Source organism: Indicator indicator, chromosome 7 (assembly GCF_027791375.1).
Source record: "Indicator indicator isolate 239-I01 chromosome 7, UM_Iind_1.1, whole genome shotgun sequence".
Lineage (NCBI taxonomy): Eukaryota > Metazoa > Chordata > Aves > Piciformes > Indicatoridae > Indicator > Indicator indicator.
In genome coordinates, this window is record NC_072016.1 from 35254472 (window position 1) to 35270425 (window position 15954).

The following is a 15954-nucleotide window of genomic DNA, read 5'->3' on the forward strand; positions in this document are numbered from 1 at the left end:
ATGGGGGTTGAACTGGATAATCTCCAGAAGTCCCTTCCAACTCCACCCTTCTGGGATTTGGGAATCACAGAGTCCCACCCTGCTGCTGAGACCTGCCAGGGGCTGCAGGGTCAGTGGCAAACCTGTTTGCAGATGAAGCCAAAATGCCCCAAGCATGGTCAGATTTGCCCACTAGGTCACCACCACCACCCCCATCCCTGTGTGACACAGATCCCACCAGAGCTGCTGTAGCATCTGTGAGATGCAGCCTCTCCTATGGCAATGCCAGGCTTTGGTCTCCAGCTGGATCTGAAAGCAGGGGACAAGGAAGAGACCAGCAGAGCTGTGGAAGCTCCTTTGGTGGAAGCTGGACTTGTAGCCTTCAGCAGCTCTGAAGGCACCAGCCATGGGAGCAAGAGGGCTGAATGTTTGCACCTGAATTCACCCAGGTAAAGCAGAAAGGGATGTTTTAGGTGGGATTTTTTTGGCTGATCTGACCTCCATCTCCTAGCCTGCAGTGAGCTGCAGTGCTTCCTGCAGCAGCCCTGCCTGGCAGTGCAGTCAGCCACATTTCCATGGTCAGGCACATTCCTTGGGTTTCCAGGCAGTTGCACCAAGACTGTTGACCATCTCCTCATCTTCTTTCTAAACAGAGTTTTACTGTATGGGTGGGATGAAGCTCAGTAAGGGCAGGTGTGGAGTCCTGCATGTGGGGAGGAAGAACACCAGGTACCAGTACAGACTAGGGGTTGTCCTACTGGAAAGCAGCTCCATGGAGAAAGACTTTGGAGTCCTAGTGGACAGCAAGTGATCCACGGGACAGCAATGTGACCTTGTGGACAAGAGGGCCAAGGGCATCCTGAGGTGCATTAGGATAAGAGTGTCCAGTGGCCTAGGGAGGTTCTCTCCCTCTGCTCTGCCCTGCCCTGGTGAGACCACCCCTGGAATACTGTGTCCAGTTTTGGGTTCCCCAGTTCAAGAGACAGGGCTGTGCTACAGAGAGTCCGGTGGAGGCTACAAGGATGATTGTGGAACTTGAGCATCTCTCCTGTGAACAGAGACTGAGAGACCTGGGGCTGTTCAGTCTTGAGAAGGCTGAGAGGGGATCTGATCAACATGTTTATACATGTGAGGGGTGGGTGTCAAGATGAAGGTGTCAGGCTGTTTTCAGCAGTGCCCAGTGATAGCACAAGGAACAACAGGTACAAGCTAGAACAGAGGGGAAACTTCTGTACTGTGAGGGTGCAGGAGCCCTGGAGAGGCTGCCCAGAGAGGTTGTGGAGTCTCCTTCTCTGGAGACTTTCAGAACCCACCTGGACATGTTTCTGTGTGACCTGCCCTAGATGATCCTGCTTTGGAAGGAAGCTGGACTTGATGAGCTCTACGATTCTATGTGCAAACAAGAACTGTGATCACAACATCCACTTCTGACAGGATCCTGTGGACGCTCCTGCAGGTCCCTGACCCAGAAACGACACCGAGCACTGGCAGTGTTGAAAACACATATTTATTACTGCACACAGGCAATGGCTCCTCTGCAGAAACACAACCTTGGCAGAACTGGAATGTTCTGTGGCATGGGAGAACTTCCATGCAGCAAAAATCACAGGGATGTTTCAACATGAAGAACAAGGAAATGCCTGACAGGTACCTCCAGGTGCAACCAAGGCATCAGATGTCAGCACTGCCCAAGCAGTGCCAGGGTTGTGCCCTTGACATTTTGGCTGTTGTGTTATGACTCTTCTTCTCTCTCTCTCTTTCTCTTTTTTTTTTTTTTTTTTTGGCAAGGGTCAAAGTAATAAAGATTTGGCAACAGGAGACACATCAGGACCTCACCCAGCATTTGTTTTCTACACAAAGTTCTCAGCAAAGCTTGTGAAGTTGAATGGAAAGCCTGAAAGATAGGCAGCCCTGAAAGACTTGAGAAGACAACAGAGGTGAGAAAAGAACCATGGTGAGGAGGTCAAGGAGAAGAATTCAATGATGGAGACTTTGCAGAGTGAGGGCACATCCTGTACAAATCTGTCATACAAAAAGTACCTGGATTCAAAGAGTCATCTGCAGGAAATTATTAGGTTCTGGGTGGGGTGGAGATGGCAACCAGAGCTCTGCTGACCTTCTCCTGATAGGGTTTGGTACCAGGTGCATCTCATGGCTTCACTGCAAGGATTGCTCATGTCTGGAGCAACAGAGAAGGGAGCAGGAGAGGAGCAGTGCTGAGAATTCCACATTCATTTCTTTTCCCCAGAAAGGGCCCTTCCAGAGACCCCTTTGCACCAGCCTGATGTCCTCTTTGTGCCCAGCATCACTGCCAGGTCATCTGCTGGTGCCCGCCCTGGCAAGTTGCCCCTGACACCATGTACCCTCCAGGAACCTGACAGATGACCCTTCAGCACCACCAGCAGCAGCTGAGGACTCCCTTCAGTGACACCAGCCCCAGAGGATGGTATGGGGGTAAGCCCACTGGATCCTACCCCCCCACCCCAGACATCTCTCCCCATCCTCAGCCTGGTCTGTGCGAGATGGCTGCTGCTGGCACTGCATGTGATGGAGCAGCAGGGCTGGGTCAGCTTTACATGGGACATGTCTTGAAGGAGCTGTGGGGACATGGCTTGGACCAGCAATAGTGGGACCAGGGCAGGGATCACACTGGGCACTGGGGTGGCTGCACCTTGAATCCTGGGTTGAGTTTTGGGCCCTCACTCTGAGAAGGACATTGAGGTGCTGGAGCAGGTCCAGAGAAGGGCAACAAAGCTGGTGAAGGGTCTGGAGAACAGGTCTGGTGAGGAGCAGCTGAGGGACCTGGGGTTGTTCAGCCTGGAAAAGAGGTGGCTGAGGGGAGACCTCATTACTCTCTACAACTCCCTGAAAGGAAGTCAGAGTTAGCTGGGGGTTGGTCTACTCATATCAAGTGGTAGAATGAGAGGAAATGGCCTCAAGTTGTGCCAGGGGAGGTTTAGGTTGGACGTGAGGAACAATTTTTTCCCCTTGAGAGGTGTCAAAGCCTGGCCCAGGCTGCCCAGGGACTCCCCATCCCTGGAGGTGTTACAAAGCTGTGGAGATGTGGTGCTGAGGCAGGTGGTTTGGTGGTGGCCTGGCAGTTAACAGTTGGACTTGATGACCCTTGATGACCATTCTGTGATTCTCTGCGGTGCTGACAGGGCTGAGCTCGGCTCAGCCAGCACAGGCTTGTGACAGGAACACAGCAATGGGGACACAGAGGGCCCACAGAGCAGCAGCAGAGTGGGGGCTGAAGGACCCCATGTCTGCAACCCAGGTGACAATGAAGCAAACCCGAATCTCCTTCCTATCTTTCCTCTATTTCCCAGTGACTCCTTCCTTGTAATTTGTTCTCCAGGGTCTAGGCTGAGGCAGGCACCAATAAAGCCTGGCCCCTGGCCACTGCTGAGTTACACCCTGTAGCACTTCGGGTCCAAGGTGAGGAACTCCAGTTAGACTTTACTCAGTGTCTCTACTCAGCACAATTGTCTCAGAGCTCAGTGTCCTTCTGCTTCTCTCAGGAATCAAGGTTTGGGAATAGATGGAAGCAGACAGTGGAGCTTCCCCAGGAATCTGCCCCCAGTAAAGTCACCTGGGGCGGCCCCAGAACCTGGTGTCTCCCCAGCAGCTCTCCCAGTTTCTGCCAAGCTCTGCTGAGGATGTTTTGCACAATTTACCCAAGAGCAGCAGTGCTGAAAGGGGAACAAAAACGATGGAGATGGTTTGGGGTGAGAAACATCCACTTGAGAAGTGAGGCAGCCTCAAGGGCTGTTTATCCCTTGTCCTTCCTAAAAAAAAAAAAAAAAAAAATCCTTGAAGAACCTCTCATTAGACATGTCCTACCAAACTGCCACCCTCTCTCCTGACCCAAGAGCTTCTGGCTGAACAGGATCTCAGGAGGGTTTGGCCCAAATGTAAGTTCTGCTCCTTGTCATTCTGATAACCCAAATTTTTGTCATTGTTTACAGAAAGATGGCAAACAGTGCAAGGGCGTGAGAAAGCCTCTCCACGCTGGTGGGACCTCATCTCTGCTTGCTAACTCCTCGTAAGCACCTGGGCTTGGCCCTCCTCCTGCTCTTCTTGCCCCAGCTGAGTGCTAGCAGAACAAGAGGTGAGTCTCTGCTCCTCGCAGTGCTGTCAGATGCTCTGCTCAGAAGCAGACCAGAGCCCATTGTGATGTGGGTTGTGCCTTGAGATCAAAGTGCCACTGCTACCTCGTCCCCTGAGCATGGCTCTGCTGTGGTGGGAGCTGAGCCCACCAGGACATCCCCTGGAGCTGGCAGCCAGGGTGGACCCACTGTGCCAGGACAGAGCTGGATGCTCTGGCATGGGGCACAGGGGACATGAGGGGAGCAGAGGGAGGAGGACCAGGTTGCCCACCCAGCGAGCAGGGGCTGCTCACCAGGGTCATGGGCCCCATTCAGACACATAGTCCTGAAGAAGGGGTGGCCGAGGTTGGGGCTGTGTGGTGTGGCCCTGGTCACCTGGGGCTTTTTAGTCTGGAGAAGAGAAGACTGAGAGGGGATTTAAAAAAATGTTTATAAATACTTGAGGGCTGGGTGGCAAGAAGCAGGGGACAGGCTCTGTTCAGTTGCACCCTGTGATAAGACAAGGGACAGTGGATAGAAACTCCAGCACAGGAGGTTCCACCTCAACAGGAGGAGGAACTTCACTGTGAGGGTCACAGAGCCCTGGAACCCCAGAGAGGTTGTGGAGTCTCCTTCTCTGGAGACTTTAAAGACCCATCTGGATGCATTCCTGTGTGGCCTGTGCTGGATCCCATAGTCCTGCTCTGGCAGGGGCGTTGGACTAGAGGATCTCCTGAAGTCCCTTCCAACCCCTAACATCCTGTGATCCCTCACTGGTGCTGGATGCTCCCCACCCTGGTGAGAGCTGCCACATCCAACAGCTCCACCTGGCTCTGTCCTGAAAATAACCATGCCATGGTATCAGAGCTGTGCCCATGGACCTCAGCTCTTCTGTGGAGACCTCCTGCCACTTTGGTCCTGCAGCATGCAGGCACCTGCTGATTTCCACATGAAGCTGTGGGAGATGCACACCCTGTGTCTTTTCTCACATGGAATGGTTCCGTGGCAGTTTCACCTTCTGTTTGTGTCCTGGAAGAGCCTGCACGTGGTAGAAACACCTTCTGCCCACCTCTGCCTTGTGAAGGTAGAGCAGGGAAGCAGACCCTGCCACCTCCTCACATCTGGCAGGGTGGTGGTTTGGAAGTGAACACAGTGCCAGCCAAGCCCCTGTGGCAGCAGGACCCATGGCTGGTTTTCTAGCAGTAGCAACCAAAAGCCACTCTACAGCAGACCAAGGAACTTGGAGAGTGAAGGCTTGTGGAACGAGAAGAAAGGCAACATCCACAGCTGGACCGAGGCCAGGAGAGGGCCTGGCTGTTGAACAGGTCGGTTCTAGACTGCACTGGACAGGGAAAAATGAAGGGTGAAGTGAGATGGTCCTCCCTCTGAGACCAGCAGCACTGCAAGGCCACCCCCGTGGCCTCTAGTCAAACCTGAACCTGTGCCAAACTGTGTCCTCCAACCATGGAGAAACAGAACCAACCCTTGGGCTCTGGCACTGCTCCTCCCCTCTGCAGCAGCTCCGTGAGGGAAGCAAACGTTAGGGCAGGGTCAGACACTGCCCAGCTCCAGGAGAACTCAGGGAGTGCAAAGGAAAACATTTATTGGCCCCAAGGTGGGGAAGAAATTCTGACAGCTGAGGAGCAGACAAGGAGGTGCCTGAGATGTCCTTCTGCTGCAGGATCCCAGCAGCTCAAGGCTCCAGAAGGCTGGTGCCACCCTACCCAGCCTGGGGCTGCTCCAACACAGGCAGCATGGGGCTTGTCCCTGAAGCAGCCTTTGTGAGCAGAAGACACCAAAGCAGATCTGAGAGCAGCCCTTCAGCCTTGCTCCTCTGCCACCTGCTCCGTGTCCTCCTGGCCGGACCCAAGGATGTCACTTCGTGTCACCTCACTGCATTCAAACCAGGAGCAGCTCAGCACCCTGGCATCAAAAGGGCAAGGAGAGAAGCTGATCCACCTCCTTGGCAAGTGGCAGGGCGAAGGGCTCCAGCCACCATGGGCACCCAGCTGGAGAGCCATCAAATCCAGGAGCCTGGTTCCGAAGGAACTAACTCTCCTGCTACAGCTTTGAGAGACTCCTTGGTGCTCCCTGGTGGCAGCAGAGGACAGCCTGAGGTGCTCAGCACACCCTGAGGATGGGTTATTGGCATGGCCCTCGCCCAGCCTAGCTGCTGCCTGCAGAGGAGCAGACAGAGCTGCACATGTTCAAGCTGGAGGCCTCGGCCTCTGTCTCAGCCTCGGTGCTGGTCTCCGGGTGGGACATGGAGTCGCTCGTCGGCTCTTGGCTCTTCTTTAGCCTGTGGGGAGCAAAGGGAGCAGGTGTTACTCACACACCCCCAGAGCAAGCAGCCCACAGAGAGGGTGGGGGGAAGGTGACCACTGCTCAGGAGGTGCCCACAGAAGACCCATGGTGGAGGATTTTTCCAGGGCACACAAAGCACAGGGACACAGCCAAACACACTGAACCACTCTGACACTGTGAGCAATGTGTGCCCAGGTAGCCAAGAAGGCCACCAGCAGCCTGGGCTGGATCAGCAATGGTGTGGCCAGCAGGACCAGGATGGGGATTGTCCCCCTGTACTGGGTGCTGGTGAGGCCACACCTTGATTACCGGGTGCAGTTTTGGGCCCCTCACTCCAAGAAAGACAGTGAGGAGCAGGTCCAGAGAAAGGCAACAAAGCTGGTGAAGGGGCTGGAGAACAGGTCTGGTGAGGAGTAGCTACTGGAAGTGGGGTTGTACAGCCTGGGAGGCTGAGGGGAGACAACCTTGCTTTCTACAACTCCCTGGAAGGAGGCTGAAGCCAGGTGGGGCTTGGTCTCTTCTCCCAAGGAACAGGTGATAGGACAAGAGGAAATGGCCTCAAGCTGCACCAGGGAAGGTTTAGGTTGGACTTAGAAGAAAATTCTCCATGGAAAGGGTTCTCAAACATTGGCCCAGGCTGCCCTGGGAGGTGGTTGAATCCCCATCCCCGGAGGTGTTCCAAAGAGGCAGAGATGTGGTGCTGAGGGACATGGCTTAGCCCCAGCCTTGGCAGAGTTAGAGAATGGTTGGACTGCATGATCTGAAAGGTCTCTTTCCAAACAAAGCAGTTCTGTGATTCCACACCAAGCTGCAAGGCTTCAGCATGTCCCAGTGCTGCTCACCCAGACCTTGGCCACAACTGCCTGCTGCTCCCTGCCACCCACCACCTCCTCCCTGGAGCCTGCCTCCTGCTTTACTCCTGAACCAAGCACTCCCCTGGCTGTGTGCTCAAAGGAGGGGCAGCAGCTGCGTTAGCTCACCCTGCAGAGCCACTGGAGTTGGAGAAGACCTTGAAGATCATAGAATCACAGAATGGTTGGGGTTGGAAGGGACCTGAAAGATCATCCAGTTCCACCCCCCACTGCCATGGACACCTCCCACTCGAGCAGGCTGCTCGAGGCCTCATCCAGCCTGGTTCTGAACCACCTCCAGGGAGGGGGCATCCACAACCTCCCTGGGCACCCTGTTCCGGTGTCTTCCTTCCCTCACTGTGAAGAATTTCTTCCTAATCTCCAGTCTAAATCTCCCCTCTTCCAGCTCAAAGCCATTGCCCCCTCCTCCTATCACTACACGCCCTTCCCTGCTTTCCTGCAGGTCCCCTTCAGAGGTGGTGGGTGGCAGGGAGCACCAGGCACTCATGGTCAAAGTCTGGGTGGGCAGTGCTGCTGCATGCTGAAGCCTTGCAGGTCAGTGTGGAATCATCAAGTCCAACCATACCTTTTAGCAGGTTCCTCACTTTCCTGTTCCAAGGCATCATCCTCTACAAGCAGGATGGGTGAGAAGATGCAGTGGAGGAGCTGCAGCAGTGTCCCACATGTGTTACACCCCAGAAGTCTCTCTGCAGTACATTCTGTGCAGTGGCAGTGATTAACAACCCCTGAGCTTGCCTCTCGTTTGGTTGGAGGTGCAGCATCTGAGCTCCTTGGTGGCCATCAGCCATCCAGAGCTATACTGGCAGTGAGATGCTCTTGGCCCTCAGGCACTGGCATTCTGATTCCCAAGGGAAGTCAGGAGAAAGAATAATTTTCCCTTAAAAAAATGCCTCCCCCCACACACACTCACTTCTCTCTGTTAAAGATGACAAAGTCCTGCTGGATGGCTTCAAGGCATTCTTGGAGATAGTCATTTTCCTGTTGAGAAAGAACACCACAGGCATAAGCAGTCCCATCAGCATTTCACTGCTGCCCACAAGCTCCAGCCACCAGGAGCTTCAGCTGACACAGCTGATGGGGACTGCAGAGCTCACTGCCTCCGTGGCTTGCTTCTTCTCCCCAGTTAACAAGTGATGAGAGAGGAGGGAATGGCCTCAGGTTGTGCCAGAGGTTTAGGGTTCTTCCCCCAAGAGGTTGTCAATGGCTAACTCAGACTGCCCAGGGTGGTGGTAGAGTTCCCATTGCTGGAGGGGTTTCAAAGTTGTGGAGATGTGGTGCTGAGGGACATGGTTTACTGGTGACCTGGCAGGGCTGGATTAATGCTTGGACTTGATGACCCTGAAGGTCTCCTCCACCCTAACCAATTCTGATTCTGATCTAGTTGAGGATGTCCCTCTGACTGTGGGGAGGTCAGACTCAGTGACCTTTGGAGGTCCCTGCTGGCCTTGACCATTCTATGATTCTTGAGCAGTGTGCCCAGCCCTCTCTTTGTCCTTTCATTTCCCAAAGCACAGGGTGCTGTGAAAGAGTTTGATCAGAATTACATAAGAGGAACGTTTGGTCATTGGGAGGACACCTTGGGCAGATATTTTAACCAAAATAAATCTGCAGTTACTCCATTGTCACAGAATCACAGAATGGTTTTGGTTGCAAGAGACCATCAAGATCATCAGATTCAACCATTAACCCAGCACTGCCAGGTCACCACTACTCCATGGTTGGTGACACACTGGAGCAGGTTGCCAACAGAGGTCACGGATGCCTCCTCCCTGGAGGTGATCAAGACCAGGCTGGATGAGGCTCTGTGCAACCTGGGCTCGTGGGTGGTGTCCCTGCCCATGACAGGGTGGTTGGAACTGGATGATCTTTAGGGTCCCTTTCAACCCAAACCATTCCATGATTCTCTGGATCTATGTCCCTCAGCATCACAGCTCCATGGCTGTGAAGCCCCTCCAGGGATGGTGACTCCACCGCTTCACAAACTACTGCTACCCACCCTCCCCAACTTCAGCAGCTCAGCCTCTTTCCCTGGCTGGCCACCACCCCAGAAAGCACTCACAGACTGGGAGCTGTCCTTGCTGTTATCCCTGGACTTGTTCTTCGCAAGCCTCTTCTTCTTCTTGTGCAAGGGCCTGGACTCCAGGATCATCTCCTCCAGCTCGAAGGTGGGGTCGCAGTGCAGGCGTCCCTTCTGTGGGACACAGGACCACACGGGTCAGGCACTGCCGTGACCTGCCCCGGCCAGCGCCCCCACAAACTGCTGCTCCACCAGAAAGCCTCAGATGAAGGCAGCGGCGCCCGGCAGGAGGGGCAGCGGCGCCCGGCAGGAGGGGCAGCGGCGCCGGCAGGAGGGGCAGCGGTGCCCGGCAGGAGGGGCAGTGGTGCCCGGCAGGAGGGGCAGCGGCGCCGGCAGGAGGGGCAGCGGCGCCGGCAGGAGGGGCAGCGGCGCCCGGCAGGAGGGGCTGCGGCACCCGACAGGAGGGGCTGCGGCGCCCGACAGGAGGGGCAGCGGTGCCCGGCAGGAGGGGCAGCGGCGCCGGCAGGAGGGGCAGCGGTGCCTGGCAGGAGGGGCAGCGGCGCCCGGCAGGAGGGGCAGCGGCGCCCGGCAGGAGGGGCTGCGGCGCCCGGCAGGAGGGGCAGCGGCGCCCGGCAGGAGGGGCAGCGGTGCCTGGCAGGAGGGGCAGCGGCGCCAGCAGGAGGGGCAGCAGTGCCTGGCAGGAGGGGCAGCGGCGCCTGGCAGGAGGGGCAGCGGTGCCTGGCAGCCCTACTCACGTTGGGGACGAAGCCTGGCTCCAGGTGCTTGGCGCTGACGTCACTCCAGACCACGCCACACAGGTAGGCTGAGGCCTGCATGTCAGCGAGGCAGGAGAAGCGGTGCTCAGGGTTCACTGTCAGCAGCTGGGCAGAGAAGAGCATCCCATCTGTGCCAGGTTACAGCCAGCCCCCCAGGTGCACAAAGAAACCTGACCCAGCTGGGCACAGAAGAGCATCCCATCTGTGCCAGGTTACCCCCAGCCCTGGAGGGGCTGAAAAGAACCCAGTGCCCGGGGTGCACAAAGAAACCTGACCCAGCTGGGCAGAGAGACTTGGTTTCCCCTCCCAAGGGAAGGGGTCTCCTGCTGCAAGGTCCATCCCACTCCCCCCCTCCTGTCCACCAAAGCCCATTTAAGGGGAGCCATCCCTTTGGGTTCTCCCTCTTGCTCCTGCCTCGCCTGCTCAGCAGACATCTTTGCTCCCCTCCTGCTTCCCGAGTCACCATGTGGCTTGCCTCCATGCTGCATCCACGCTTCTAAGGACTGCATCCAAAGAGAATCCACATTTACATCAAGGGAATCCAATGCCAGCTGGGCCTGGTTTTGTATATTTTTCTATTTACCCTTTTCCTTATACCTTTGTGAGTTGCCCTGTTACTCAAATGCCATCTATATATATTGGGTTAGACTTACCTTTTTAACTTCCAAATTGATTCCAGACTATTCATTTTGTGATTTTTAACCTCTGCTTTCTCCTGCCTAATTTGCTTTTACCCTACCAGGAAAAAAGGGAGAGGGGAGGCAATCTAAATCTGTTCCATTTGGGCTTTTGGACTCTGGGAAAAAGCTTAAACTACATCACCATCAGAGCAGAGATGGGCAACCCAGCAGTGACCCAGCAATGCCCTCATCAACGCTACAGACAGTCCTCAGCAAGTTACTGACGATGCCAAGATGAGTGGTGTGGTTGATGAGACTGAAGGATGGGATGGGTGCCACCCAGAGAGGCACCTGGACAGGCTGAGGTTCAGTAAGGCAAAGTGTAAGGTCCTGCACCTAGGTCAGGGCAATCCTTGACATTTGGGTGACAGAGCACTGGAGCAGGCTGCCCAGAGAGGTTGTGGAGTCTCCTTCTCTGGAGACTTTCAAAAGCCACCTGGAAGCATTCCTGTGTGGCCTGCCCTAGGTGATCCTGCTTTGGCAGTGGGGTTGGACTCAATGCCCTCTGGAGGTCCCCTCCACCCCCTAACATCCTGTGATACAGGCTGGGGGATGATGAAATAGAAAGCAGCCCTGCAGAAAAGGACTTGGGGGTGCTGGTGGATGAGAAGCAGGACATGAGCCAGCAATGGGCACTTGCAGCCCAGCAGGCCAGTGGCATCCTGGGCTGCACCAAAAGCAGCCTGGCCAGCAGATGGAGAGAGGGGATTCTGCCACTCTGCTCTGCTCTAGTGAGACCTCACCTGGGGTAGTGCATCCAGCTATGGGATCCCCAACACAAGAGGGACCTGGACCTCATGGAGAAGGTCCAGAGAAGGCCACAAAGATGATCAGAGTGCTGGAGCACCTCTCCTGTGGGGACAGGCTGAGGGAGTTGGGGCTGTTCAGCCTGGAGAAGAGAAGACTCTGGGGAGACCTTGGAGCAGCATTTCAACATCTGAAGGGGACCTACAGGAAGGCTGCAGAGGGACTGTTCAGAAGGGTGTGTGGTGAGAGGACGAGAGGTAATGGGTTGAAACTGGGGGAGGTTTAGATTGGACATTAGGAGGAAGTTCTTCACAATGGGGGTGGTAAAATACTGGAACAGGTTGCCCAGAGGAGGAGGCCCCATCCCTGGATATGTTCAAGGCCAGACTTGCCTGGGCTCTGAGCAGCTCAGTCTAGTTGCAGATGTCCCTGCCCATGGCACTGGATCTGGACTAGATGATCATTAAGGTCCCTTCCAACCCAAACCATTCCATGAGTCTACAATTCCAGGATTCTGTGCTTCCTTGATTCTATGACTCCACAGAAGCCCAGCAGATGGCAATGTGAGCCTGCTGGATGTTCTGCTGCAGCCAGCACTACCAGCACTGCCTCTAATTAAATCAAAATCTAATTATAGAAATCGTCCACCCAACGCTCACTGCCATCAGAGTCACTTAGTTGCTGTCAGCACGTGCCTGTCTTTGAGAGCCTTCTCACCAGCCACTCCTCTCAGCTCCACAGCAAGCACAGCTAAGCACAGCCTCCACAACAACTCAACAGCTTTCGCGGGCAGCAGCCGAAAGAAAGCAGCAGAGACCATCCCATAGACATGGAAACCCCCTGCAGACACTACCCACACCAGGGGAACCTGCTGAAGTGCAACCAGGGCAAGTGTAGGGTCCTGCACCTGGGGAGGAACAGCCCCCTGCACCGGTACAGGTGAGGGGTGACCTGCTGGGAAGCAGCTGTGTGGAGAAGGAGCTGGCAGTGCTGGGGGACAAGAAGTTCCCCAGGAGCCAGCAATGTGCTCTCGTGGCCAGGAAGACAAATGGTCTCCTGGGGTGCAGGAAGAAGAGTGTGGCCAGAAGGTTGAGGGAAGTGCTCCTCCACCTCTACTCTGCCCTACATCTGGAGTCCTAGGTCCAGTTCTGGACTCCCCAGTCCAAAAGAGACAAGGAACTACTGGAGAGAGTTCAGGGGAGGCTCCAAGGATGCTAAGGGGCCTGGAGGATCTTGTGAGGAGGAAAGGCTGAGAGCCTTGGGGCTGTTGAGCCTGGAGAAGAGCAGCCCCAGAGGGGATCTGATCAATGCTCAGCAAGTGCTAAAGGATCTGTGGGGAACAAGAGGATTTGGCCAGACTCTTGTCAGTGGTGACAGTGACAGGACAAAGGGGCAATGGGCACAAACTGGAACCCAGGAGGTTCCATCTGAACAGGAGGAGAAACTTGTTTGGTGTGAGGGTGCTGAGCCCTGGAGCAGGCTGCCCAGAGAGGTTGTGGAGTCTCCTTTTCGGAGAGATTCCAACCCCACCTGGCCATTGTGATCCTGGGCAAGCTGCTGTGGTGCTCCTGCTTTAGCAGGGGGGTTGGACTTGATGATCTCCAGAGGTCCCTTCCAGCCCCCACAGTGCTGGGATGCTGTGACAATGCAAGGTTAACCTGTGCTTCAGCCTGAACAAAGACACAACCACCAGTTTTGATTTTACATCATTTCCATCAGCTGAAGGTTTCTCAGCCCATCCCTCACACACTGTGGCACCAACACCACCAACAGGACCTTTACCTTTCTCAGCAGAGCCACCATCTCTTTTGACCATGCTGATGAGTACTGAACGCTGACAGTGCTGAAGAGCTGGACTAAGGACTCCACAGGGTTGTTGGAGTGGATGTCATAGGGTCTCTGGGGGAGGAAAGCAGAAAGATGAGCACAGCTCCCTCTCCTCTCAATCAGAAAGCAAATTCTTAGACCTGGGGCCACCCAGGAGCCTTACCCAGCCCCGCAGCAGCTCGTAAGCCATGACTCCCAGGGACCACCAGTCAACCTCGAAGGAGTATCCTGTCCCTCCGCTCAGGAAGGAATGGAAAATCTCTGGGGCTGAACACAGGAAGGCAAAACACAACAGGTTGTTGCTTGACTTCCCTCTGCTCCCACTTTCAGCAGCACACCAACATCAGCATCTAAACCTTTATGGTTATCTGCATGCACTGGGGCCCAGGGCAGGCCATGCCAGCCAGCAGAGCAGCAGCAGCAGACCAGCCCTCACTGGGCAGCTGGGGTTTGGGGAGATCCCTCTCAACCCAGTAACTGAAGGATGGCAGAACCCCAGTACCCACTGGGATGCCCCACATCCCATCCCAGGGAGAGCAAGAAGGGCAGGATGGGATGGGGAGGGTGGGATGGGATAGGACAGAGAGGGATGGGATGGGGAGGGCAGGATGGTTTGGGATGGGGAAGGCAGGGTGGGATGGAATGGAGAGAGCAGGGTGGGATTGGGATGGAAGGGCAGGGTGGGAAGGTGAGGACATGCTGCCAGAGGTTCATCACCCAGGAGTTTCACATCTCAAAGTCTCAGGCTCTGCTGAGTGGCTCAGGAGCATGCATTAAGGTGCTCAATATATGTCCTTGATTAATTCCATGTCTCTGGGACGGGCAGGGGCTGGCAGGGCCATGTAGGGTGCACTCTGGAGAGGTGTAGCTGGGGGGTGAGGAGCAGGACTGGTCCTTACCCATGTATGGCTTGGTTCCTGCCAGGGCAGTCGCTCGCTCTCCATCCCTAATGATTGTGGCAATGTTAAAATCTGTGAGGTGGGCATGACCTTGGAGAGAGACACAGGGGAGAAGGAGTTACTGGCAGCCCAGGGCAGAGGTGGGATTTGCCTCATCAGCCTCTGCCCTCAGACAGCATGGCAGGGGCACAGGCAGACTGGGGGCAGATCCCACCAAATGGCCCCACCAGATTCAATCACAGCATGGTTTGTGGTGGAAGGGACCTTCAAGATCATCCATGGGCATGGGCAGGGACACTTCCTACCACAACAGGTTACTCAAGGCCTTGTCCAACCTAGCTTTCAACACTTCCAGGCTTGAAGCCTCCATGACTTCTCTGGGCAACCTGTTCCAGTGCCTCACCACCCTCATGGGGAAGAATTTCTTCCTCAAGTCTCATCTCAATCCAGCTTCTTCCAGTTTGAAGCCCTCAACCCTTATCCTGTCACTCCACGCCTTTGTTAAAATTCCCTCTCCAGCTCTCCTGTAGCTCCCTTCAAATCCTCTAAGGTCTCCCTGGAGCCCTCTCCAGGCTGAACAACCCCCAACTCTCTCAGCCTGGTCTCACAGCAGAGGTGCTCCAGCCTTTGGATCTTTTCATTATCTGCTGGGACACCTTCTCTCTGTTTCTGCTTTATCTGTTGTCAGGGCTGAAAGTTAGAATTCAGAAGAGGTCATTCTGAAGCTAGCCTGGCATATGGCAAACCCAGCCACTTGCCCTGCTGGAGGCTCCTTTCTGCTCTCCATCCACAAGCCATCTCCTCACATCTCCTTCCTCCTCTTTCTCCCTGTGCTGTTTTCTAAGGAACTTCCATGCAAGTGCAGGTTTGGTTTTGACAAGGCTTTGAGTGGTTTGGAACTTGTTGTCCTGAGAGATTCTGTCATTGTTTTGCAAGACCCACTGCTGGAGCAGCAGCATTACAAGACCTCTGGTGGTCCTTCTCCTCTGTGGACCACTGGGATAGATGCTCTCAGACAAACATCATAGAATGGTAGGAGCTGGAAGGGATATCTGGAGATCATCCAGTTCAACTTCCCTGCCAAAGCAGGGTCACCTAGGACAGATCACACAGAAACACATCCAAGTGGGTTCTGAAAGTCTCCAGAGAAGCAGACTCCACAACCTCTCTGGGAAGCCTGCTCCAAGGCTCCAGAACCACCACACCAAAGAAGTCTCTCCTCATCTTCAGATGTAACCTCATGGGTTCCAGTCTGTATTTACTGCCCCTTGCCCTATCACAGGACACCAGTGAAAAGAGCCTGCCCCCTTCTTCTTGCCCTCCAGTCTTCAGATATTTATAAACATTCATATGATCCCCTCTGAGGCTGCTCTTTTCCAGGCTCAACAGGCCCAGGTCTCACCCTTTCCTCCTCAGACAGATGTCCTCATAAAGGTTTAGAACCTTTCATAAAGATTCCTGAGCTCACTCCCCCTGGCTCAGCACAGACCCATCCCCTCAGAAGATATCAAGGCCATCCTAGAAGTGTGTGCTCAGATCCCTCACTCTAAAGCTCTACAAGCCCAGTTCTCTGTTTTGTGCCTCCCACCACCCCAGGTACCACAGTTCTGGCCTGGGGACCTGCGCACAGGGGCAGAGGAAAGAGAGGAGGCAGAGTACAGAGGATTGAGGAGAGGGACTGCCCCTTGGTGGGACCTCCTTGGTGTTAGAATGCACAGGTACATCCAACCAAAGACCTCTCATTTAGAAGGACAGCTGCTTTTTG

At 54.9% G+C, this 15954-nt stretch overlaps 1 protein-coding gene across 2 annotated transcripts in view; it reads right to left on the reverse strand.

The window, feature by feature from the left end:
* Positions 1 to 6233: 6233 nt before the first annotated feature.
* Positions 6234 to 15954, reverse strand: part of STK32C (serine/threonine kinase 32C) — an 83959-nt gene continuing 74238 nt past the window's right edge. The window contains exons 6-12 of one of the 2 annotated variants that reach the window (XM_054382220.1): positions 14190 to 14279; positions 13454 to 13557; positions 13246 to 13362; positions 10016 to 10141; positions 9303 to 9434; positions 8154 to 8221; positions 6234 to 6366 (exon numbers count right to left, since the gene is read on the reverse strand). In XM_054382220.1, the coding sequence (XP_054238195.1) occupies positions 6234 to 6366; positions 8154 to 8221; positions 9303 to 9434; positions 10016 to 10141; positions 13246 to 13362; positions 13454 to 13557; positions 14190 to 14279 (770 nt within the window). Of the gene's footprint in view, positions 6367 to 8149; positions 8222 to 9302; positions 9435 to 10015; positions 10142 to 13245; positions 13363 to 13453; positions 13558 to 14189; positions 14280 to 15954 lie in introns of those variants that run through there. The other variant, XM_054382221.1, reaches the window with a different exon arrangement.